A 9,924-nucleotide genomic window follows, 5' to 3' on the forward strand; every position below is an offset into this window, starting at 1 on the left:
TGGACTTGGAGGGGCTACACTCTAATGAGTGAGGGACACCGTCACACAGTTACAGCCCGGGTGTCGTGCGGTCACACGAGGTGCCGTGGAAGAAATACCATGTCTGTTGGGGATGGAAGCGGCAAGGGCGGCTTCACACAGGCGGTGACATTTGAGCTGAATCTTGACGGTTGAGGAGTTTGGCGTGAAATCAAGATGTGTGCGTCATGGGGCAGGCCGGGGGTGGGCTGGCTTCGTGCAGTCTTGAGTAGGTGGCTCTCTTCAGGACCAGCCCTCCTGGGGTGGATCTGGCCCATAGTCCAGCTAGGCTATCCAGAGGCCACAAGCTGGCCAGGCAGGGACTGAGCACCCTGGGAAACTGAGGCACACAGGCACCCATTTGCAGCTCATTGTCCCGGGCAAGGAGATTGTCTTCAAAGTACCCTGGGTTTCCTTTGTCTAAAAGCTCTACCCCGAACCTCCCTAGAGCACAACAGCCACCCATTGTGTAGGATACCCTCGTAGAGTTTGAAAGTTTTCTCTCTACGTTTGGCTGGAGTCTGCTCCTGCAAATACTTTGGGAATCTTAGAATCTTCTGGTTATATTCCTCTCTGGTCTTGCTAACAATCCAGGCTTAATCTGCTTCCTGGCACAGTCACTGAGCTTGGGGCTCAGAGCTGGGGTCTTTCTCATTCCCTCAGCCCAAGGGCTTAGAGGACTCAGAACCGACAGGTGTCACCTCTACTTGTATCCCACCCATCACAGGTTCCGCCTGCTGAACTGAACATGGTCCAGGGTCAGAAATAGGGATGCAGAGGACATTTAGGTGTAAATATCCTTTTTCAGAAATGAAATGTCCTCAGAAGCATGCATGGGGGCCCTTTCTCCTGTCTGCAAAAATGAATTGCATTAATAGATTTCTCAAGACTTTCTCTAAATCCTTTTACCACCTGGAAATGTCATTTTGTATGACACAGCTTTATTTGTAACCATAATCTTTCAGTTAGGCGTCCGACTCTTGATCTCGGCTCAGGTCATGATCTCACGGTTCGTGGGATCGAGCCCCCACAGCGGGCTGTTGGCTCTGACAGCATGGAGCCTGCTTGGGATTCTCTCTCTCTCCCTTGCTCTCTGCACCTCTCCTGCTCATGCTCATGCACACACTCTCTCTCCAAATAAAAAAAACTTTAAAAATTTAAAGAAAAAAGAAAATATAAGATGAAGTATAGTACATCATGTGTACGTGTGTGTGTGTGTGTGTGTGTGTGTGTGTGTGTGTGTGTGAATCCTGTTATTAAGAAATTGGAATGTGCTGGTAATTAACTTGTTACTGTCTGGACAAAATAAATATTTTTAACATTTTGAACTACACCCTCAAGCACACATCAAGAAAAACACATGGCCTATTCAGGGACCTACAAGGAATGTGATGTGGCTGGAGGGCATAGAGTGTTTGCACCAAGGGCTGACCGGTCAGGGCCAGATCTCGAAGGAGTCTTATCTTCAAGCTAAGGCTCTGTCTTGACCTCATTAGGAGGGAATCTGAACCCTTGTAGAAGAGTCATTGGGAGCATCATGGGCAGAGGGTAGAAGAGGTTATGGTCAAGAAACCCAAAGAGAAGTCTGGGCAGGACCCAGGCAAGGTGTGTTGGGGCCTGGGGGAAGGAAAGGCTCTAAGGGACCATGGACGCAGAGTCAGGGGGACTTGGTACCCAAGAGGCAAAGACAGGAAGAAGTGGAGTTTGATGATGGGTCTGAGAGGCCCTGGAAGAGTCTAGAACAGACTTAGGTTTGGCGACCTCCCCACTGCTTTCAGAACTGAATCCAAACTCCCTAGTCCTTCACAGTGGGGCTCCAACCCGCCCTTCCCACCTCATGTCCTTGAACCAGACACCCCATCCCCCCAGCAAATACTTTCTTGGTACTATTTTTTTCTAATCGTAAAAGTGATAGGTATTTATTACATAAAACTGGGAAAATACAGAAAAGTAGAAACAAAGTAACAATCATTCGTAAACCTCTCACCTGACAGATAACCACAATGAACATTTGGGATATTTCCTTCAAGTTCTTTTTTTTTTTTTCCCCACAAACGTCCATGTTTTTGCATTTTCATTACAAACCTAGATTCATACGTATTTACAGATTAGTAACTAGCTCTTTGTTCCCCGGTGACATTATATTATAGACGTTTTATTGCATAGTTTTGGAGCACATGGTGTAATAAGCCATTTACAAACATTTTCGTACTCGATATGTTTGGCCCTTTCATTACCACACTTGATAGATAATTCTCTCTTTTGTTTCTCTCCCCACCCCACCCCGGCCCCCTTTTGGTCTTATAGTATCTGCTGCACCCATTCCAACGTGCACCATGAAACTAGTCACATGGCCCTTATGGCAACTTTGCATTTACTGCCCCCTCTGCTGAGGGGGCCTTTCCCCCCTTTTCAGCCTGACAAACACCTTCCACCCAGCCATGGCGGCATGACTGGCGAGGGCTGCATTCGTCCCAGCTCAGCCTGTCCCCAGTCCAAGCACAGGTGGCACAAGCCACGGTGGCCAAGTGGACCCATGGTCACTTTCTACCCCCATCTTCCGTGGCCACTTTCTGTCCCTTCTCTCCCCTCCCCTCCCCGAACCACAGGAACAGATGCACCCCTGAGCTGTTCCCCTCCCCTCCAGGTCAGGCCACGGGCAGTCACACACTCAACTTCCCAAGGGCCTTTCTGTGGGTCAACCTGTCGCCTCTCAGCCACTGCACCCTCTGACTCAACAACTTCCTCTTTGCAAATTTCCTCTTTGTCCTGGGGAAATACCAACTATCTCTGGCGCCCTGTGGCCTCTTGGGCTCTGGCCTGGGGTGGGGTCTTCTCCCCGCTCCCAACCATCCCATCCCAGAACCGCAGGGGAAGCTCCCGTGTCTATGGGCCTGTCAGTCTCACTGACTTTTCTCGGAGAAGGGAAGGAGCCCGCCCCCAGTGGAAGAGGAGATACAAACACATTAAACGAGGGCCGCCTGGCTGGCTCAGTCAGTTGAGTGTTCTCGACTCTTGATTTCACTCTTGATTTCGGCTCAGGTCACGATCGATCTCACGATCTCACCCTCCCCCCGTTTGAGGCCTGCACTGGGCTAGTGCAGGGCCTGCTTGGGATTCTCCCCCTCTCGTCCGTCTCTGCCTCCTGCACTCTCTCTCTCTTTCTCTCAAATAATTAAAATTTTAAAATCCACATTAAACAGGTAGCAGCAACACCCTCCCCGCCCCCCCCCCCACCTCAGCCCTCCTCTCCCCTGCCTTGGGAGCAAGCCAGCTGGAGTAGGGGGAGGCTCTGGGCACGGGAAACAGCGGCTGAGCTGAAGAACCACACTCAGGTCACACATGCAGTCTATCAAGCCCCACGCTCTTTATTGGGCTACAGACATGGCTAAATCTTCTGCCGCCTCCACCCCACCTGAACCAAGATGAGGACACAGATGTTCTCAAGGGCTCCTCAGATTGGCAGCACCCGTCCCCTCCACACGCCGGCCCTACTCACCGCCACCTGCACAAACGTGGCCAAGGCCTGGCCTCTTGCATGCAAGCTGCGCCCATGACAGGACACACGCGGGTGCCAGGGTTTCTGGAGGACTACACCCGCCAGGAAACTTTTCTCACCTCTGCCCCCGGGGGGGGGGGGGGGGGGGAGAAGGAGCTGCAGCCTCAATCCACAGGTAGGGGGTGGGGAGTGTGGGCCAGGCACCAGCCTAGGATCCGAGAGCGCATCTAGGTGACACCCCCCAGTCCCTGCTCTGATGGCCAGTGGCCGGGCACGGAGCACTGCGCAGTGTCAAAGCAGGTTCGTGGGCTGAGCCGGTAGGTCTGTCCTAATCTATGGGGCCAAAAGCACTTTCCAGAGCAATCCTCGGCGAGAGTTTGCTGGGTTGTCCCCATCTTCCTTCCTAGACTCCCGTGTCCCTGGGGAGTCCTCTGAGAAGGCATTGGCCAAGGAAGTTTGGCATTGTGGAGACTCAGCAGCTGATTTCAAGGACAAAAACGTGGAGAAGAGGGTGATGAGGACCAGTTGGGATTGATGAGGAAAGTCTGTTGGTTCCGGGGGTGTGGGTGCCGCCTGGGAGACCTGGGGTTGAGAAGCCGAATGAGGGCTCGGGATGAACATACAGGGTGAGGACCCAGACGATGCTGCGTGACAAGGAAGCTGGAGGCGATGATAGGAGGGAAGGTGGTGAAGGCCGGGAGCCATTCTGACCTGCGCTCCTGTTTTTCACAAGCACTGAGGGGCCTCCACATCTCCGGCCTCTGGCCCCTGGGAAGCAGGGGCCTCCACAGCCTCATCCTTGCTGCCCACCAGCGGCTCCTCCTCCCCGTTTAGGACGGGGGGCGGCCTGGCCTTCAGGTCCTCCAGCTCCAAGGAGCCCGGTTGCGACTTGCGTCTATCGAAGAAAGTGGTGAGTGTGGGCCGCTGGCCAGACACTTCCCCCTCGGAGACCCCGGGGCCCTTCCCGCCCCCAGACCCGCCTGCTGCTGCTGTGAGGGCCTCCTCGTCAGACACCTGGGCCGGCCCAGCCCAGGCATCTACTACCCCGTTGCGCTTTCCTCCCCTGCTTAGTATCAGGGCCCCTGTCCTCCTCTTCTGCCGCCGGCGCCACAGCAGGAGTAGGGTCACAAGGATCGTGAACACCACCAGGGCCACAACCACAACCACCAGCAGGGTGCCATTTTTCTTGGGAACTAATGAGGGATGCCGACTGCCTGTGCCTGTAGAAATGGGGGTTGTTTTTGCCGAGGAGGTGGGGAAGCCACTGGGCCCCTTAGGGCTCGCCAGAAAGCCAGTTGACATGGTGAGAGGGGTTACACTGGCTACGTCAGAGGTCTTCAGAGAGCCAGTCGCCATGGTGGCAGAGGGTCCCCTGGCGACATCAGAGGTCTCCGGAGGGCCAGTGGCCATGGTGGCGGAGGGTCCCCAGGTGACATCAGAGGTCTCGGGAGGGCCAGTCGCCATGGTGACGGAGGGTCCCCAGGTGACATCAGAGGTCTCCGGAGGGCCAGTCGCCATGGTGACGGAGGGTCCCCAGGTGACATCAGAGGTCTCTGGAGAGCCAGTCGCCATGGTGGCGGAGGGCCCCCTGGTGACATCAGAGGTCTCCAGAGAGCCAGTTACCGTGGTTCCATCAGTCATAATGTGAAGTTCCAGAAAGTCTTCTAGTGATTGAGCATTAGTTTCCAGGTTTGATGACTTCTTGGTGGCAACTTCCCCAGAGACCGATGGCTCAGGTACATGGAGGTCACCACCGGCAGTAGTGGAAGCCCCGAGAAAGAACACCTCATTGGCTGTATAGGAAGCTGAAGAAGGTGGGGAGATCTGGGGCCCGGTGCCGTTGCTCTCCTCGCGGACTCTGGCTGTTGCAGGACTGGGGGTCACTACGCTGAGGTTTGGGGGCTCAGAGAAAGTTGGGGTCAAAGAAGCAGAGGGTCTTGTGGGTGCAGACATCCCCAAAGTGGTCGCGATGTCCACAAGCTCTGGGTTCGTCTCTTGGGTCCAGACGCCCCCAAAGAGGAGGAGAAGCAGGATCATTCCCATGGCCACAGGCGTGAGCAGGAGCGGAGACCTGAGGGAGGGGAAGCTGGAGAAATACCAACACACAAAGCGCTGAGGGGGAGAACCTGGCCGGGCCCTCCTCCCCGTCTGCCCACTTCCCTGCTAACTGCCAGGTCTAACTTGCGGCTTAACGGCTTTTTCCACCCTTGCTTTTACTATTATCAGAAAGAACAAGGGCACAGATGCTGGCTGCTCTGCCGTCAGCCCTGATCCGCGGGCTCCCTGAGCCCTGGCTGCTCGTGCTCCAGCGATGACCAGCCCCCTGGCCCTCCCTGACCCCATTCAGCCCCGGTGGCTCCTGATCTTTTCCTGTCATCTACCAGGCCCTTTTCAAGCCACAGCACATCTCCCGCGGCCGCGAAGTCTCCCGCCCCGCCAGGCCGCGCCCCATACCAGCTCACTTGATGAGGGCACAGGGCTGGGACCAGACCACTCCAACTCCTCCTGAGGCTGGGGCAGGACTGGGCAGATGGGCCCCAGGGGGAAAGGAAGTGGCCCTGGCTCCACCCACCCCACCCCGGCATCCTGCCCCACCCGCCCTGCTCCCACAGCTGCTGTGTGATGACAGCTCCATCACTCGCTCTTGCTGGGGTCTGAGATGATGCCAGGGGCTCTGGGGTCTTGGCTGAGGCAAGTGGGGTCGTGGAGGGTGCCGGGGGGAGGTCTGGAATGGGGACCTCGCTGGGAGCCGGGACGGCGAGGGGTGAGGCTGGCAGAGGCATAAGGATCAGAGCCGGTGTGATGCGAAGCCGTGCTCTAGAACAGGGGGTGCGGAGGAGGACATGAGAGGGGAGGGTGGCTTCCTTTGCATTTGTGGTTCCCAAGTTGTTAGGCCCAAACCCAGGGTAGCACCCTTTCCTGCCCCCGAGAGCAGGGTAGCACCCTTTCCTGCCCCAAGAGCTCCCCGGAACTACCAGAGTAAGAAGCCTCAGCTCTGGCTGGGGGGGCCGCGAAAGCCTTTGCAGGCCGCATGCAGTCCCGATGGGCTCTGGATGACATCTCAAGACTGGTGGCTTGGGGGGCCACCACGCGGGGTCCCAGTTGTGGGGTGCTTAACTAGACCAAGGTGGTTACGAAGCACTCATTCGTCATGATTTTATTTGGGGGGAAAACTAATAAAGATGTGGGAAGCTATATGGAAAACAGTCTGGAAAAACATCTACCGAGGCATTAACCAAGTTTCTTTGGATAGGTATGAGTAGGGGGTCCTTTATTTTCTTCTTTTGATAGTTGCTGTTTTCTGAATTTCCTCTAATTGTTTTCTTTTTCCTACTCCTCCTTCTTTTTGTGTGTGTATACACATATTTTTTCACTTCTTTTATTTATTTATTTATTTGTTTATTTCTGTTTCTCTCTTCTAATTTGTAAGCTTTGACTTTCTGCATGAGTGTGATTTTGGCTTTTTGCCTTTCTTTAAAAGAAAAAAAAAAAAATCAAAACCAGAGGTGCCTGGGTGGCTCAGTCGGTTAAACATCCGACCGGCTCAGGTCGTGATCTCCCAGTTCACGAGTTGGAACCCCGCATCGGGCTTTGTACTGACAGCTCAGAACCTGGAGCCTGCTTTAGATTCTGCGTCTCTCTCACCTTCTGCCCCTCTCCCACTCGTGCTCTCTCTCTCTCTCTCAAAAATAAATATTTAAAAAAATCAAACCATGTTTATTTTATTTATTTATTTATTTATTTATTTATTTATTTATTTATTTATTCATTTTTTGAGAGAGAGCATGCATGAGCAGGATAGACAGGCAGAGAAAGAGAGAATCCCAAACCGACTCCACTTTTCAGCATGGAGCCCTACATGGAACTCAATTCAATGACCCTGGGACCTGACCCAAAATCAAGAGTCAGACGCTCAGCTGACTAAGCCACCCAGGTGACCCCAAACTGATTTTTGTGTTGTAAAAGTCTATGTATACTTTTGTGTATGTAAAAGTATATGTACGTGATAAGTGATTGAACAGGTCCGTGTGAAGGCCTGGGGTTATACGCCACGCACAAGCTAAGGAGTTCATCTGACACAGATACATGAGACACCTGGGTCCCAGACAGGGGAATCCATCACTCACAGCAGAGCAGGCAGGAGCATAATGTTTGCATCAGTTCCTCTCACCCCCACGTCCCACAAGGATGACACACAGGGGCTTGCCCTGCCGCTAAGGAACTCTGAGCTTGGGACCTTTCCCCCTGTTTGAGCAGGTGGTAAGCAAGCCTGCTCTTCAGGGCAACATTACTGTGTCCCTCAGTCACTCAGCCCAAAGAACAGCCCCAAGAAATGGCCCGGATGTAGAGCAGCTGGGATCTGTGTTCTTGGCATGCGAGCAGGAGTGTGCGGGGATGCTCAGAGCCCTGGCGGATTGCCTCTCCTGACAGTCAGGAGAGTGTAAGGAGGAAAAGCTCCAAACCCTGCCACCAGATAAACGTTCAGAGCAAAGTTGTGTGTTACATCTGTGCTTACGCAAGCATATATGCATGTATTTCATTATATTACATCTTATTCTACATACTGTTCTGCGCTTAACTGAACAGAAGAAGGAAGGAAAGAAGAGGGAAAAAAAAGAAGAAAAAAGCCATTCCATTGTCAGGCATTTAGGTTATTTTAACATTTTACTACGGCAAATAGAAAGGTACAAACAATTGGCTGAGAAGTAATTGGAGGTTAAATTTTTTTAAGTCGATTTATTTATCTTAGAGAGCACGAGAAGGGAGGGGCAGGGAGAGAGGGAGACAGAATCCCAAGCAGACTCTGCACGGTCAGCGCAGAGCCTGACATGGGGGGCTCAAACTCACGAACCGTGAGACCATGACCTGGGCCGAAACCAAGAGTTGGTCGCTTAACCTACAGAGCCACCCAGGCGCCCAGGTTAAAATTTCTTTCTTTGTTTCTTTCTTTTTTTTTTTTTTAATTCTAAAAAGTCAACCAAAACATTTGTAAGACTACACAGAGATTCCCAGTTTCCCAATCTTTAAAACAATTACTGAAGCACGATGCATTTTTGACAAAATGTCATTTCAACCAAATTGCTGCTGACAAAGTTGGATGTTCCCCAGGCTCTATGCGGGGCCCCAGTTCCGGGGAGAGAAGAGAGAACCGGGCTGGGCCCGGGCTCTAGCCTGAAGCGCTCAAGAAACAGGGACCTATCTGCACAGACTGTAGACCCTGGGGTGGAGGGAGAGATCATGAAAATGTGAAAAAGACATCACAGAAGGGCATTACTTCGAAAATTCTGGTAGCAGCACTCTGCCAGGTACAGAACCAAAGGTTCTCTGTGCATGGTCCCAGCTGTTCCTCACAGCAAGCCCATTTTACAGGTGAGAAGGCCAAGTACAGAGAGAGTAAGTGACCTGTCCTAGAACAGGCCAGGCTCAGTGCCAAGCACTTCACATTTACATAGTATTTACTCTTCACAACAACCCTGTGAGATACTGATCATCACCCCTAATTCTGCAGGTGGAGAAACTAAGAAACAGAACAGTTCAGAGACTTGTCAAGGCTCAGGCAACCAGCAAGGGCTAGAGATGAGCTTCAAAACCAGGTTGGTCTAAGGACCCAAGGCCAAGGATAAGGATCTCCCAGGTAGTACCAGGGTCAGAAATTTAATTACTGGGCTACATGCAGAGACACGTTTGTGTATAAATGATTCAAATAATAGAAGACCTGCCAAAATAAGGGCTAGAGTCAGCCTTGGGAAGCGCCTAGGAAAACTTCAGAGAAGCAATGTCTTCAAAAGCTGAAAGGAATGGGGACTCCGCTCCTTCCTTTATACCCTACATCTAATGTGTCTGTACATCCTGCGATCTCTACCTTCAAAATGGGGCCAGCACCTGAAACCCAGATCTTGGCTCCTAAATACCTCTCTCCTTAGAAAGGAACCAGGGCTCCTAAGAAAATGGCTGATTCCAAAGCCAGGGCAGGAAAAGCACAAGGTAAGCCTGGAATATCTTGTTGCATCAGGAAGTAAGGACATGCTCAAAGAATGATAGGAACGGGTCAAAGGGACAAGGAACTAGCTTGAAGGAGTTTCCCTGGGGCCAAAGCAGAGACACCTCGAGCATCAAAATGAATAAGTGTAGTGATCGATTAATGCACTGAATAAAGAAAGAACCCATGAGTTCATATGGCTCCTGAAACTACCAGAAAGACAGAGTGAAGGGGGAAGGGAGGAAGATGGGAGAGAGGAGGGAGAGTGGTAGGAAAGCTTTTCCAGTAGGAAAAGCTACTGGATCATTGTAGAAGGAATGTAGAGTTTTAAAATGACCAATCTACAGCCACCATATAACTGATTCAAGTAAGAATGAACTGTGGAGTAAAATTGGGGCAGCAGGGGCGGGGTGCATATATGATATTT

The 9,924-nt window shown here is 52.1% G+C and overlaps 1 protein-coding gene across 1 annotated transcript; it reads right to left on the reverse strand.

The window, feature by feature from the left end:
• Positions 1-3,365: 3,365 nt before the first annotated feature.
• SPN (sialophorin) lies at positions 3,366-6,043 on the reverse strand. The gene is made up of 2 exons (XM_015064923.3): positions 5,980-6,043; positions 3,366-5,588 (listed from the first exon to the last, which is right to left on the reverse strand). The coding sequence occupies exon 2, from the start codon at positions 5,558-5,560 to the stop codon at positions 4,244-4,246; it is 1,317 nt and encodes a 438-aa protein (XP_014920409.2). The 5' UTR covers positions 5,561-5,588; positions 5,980-6,043; the 3' UTR covers positions 3,366-4,243.
• Positions 6,044-9,924: the final 3,881 nt, after the last annotated feature.

Source organism: Acinonyx jubatus, chromosome E3 (genome assembly GCF_027475565.1).
Source record: "Acinonyx jubatus isolate Ajub_Pintada_27869175 chromosome E3, VMU_Ajub_asm_v1.0, whole genome shotgun sequence".
Lineage (NCBI taxonomy): Eukaryota > Metazoa > Chordata > Mammalia > Carnivora > Felidae > Acinonyx > Acinonyx jubatus.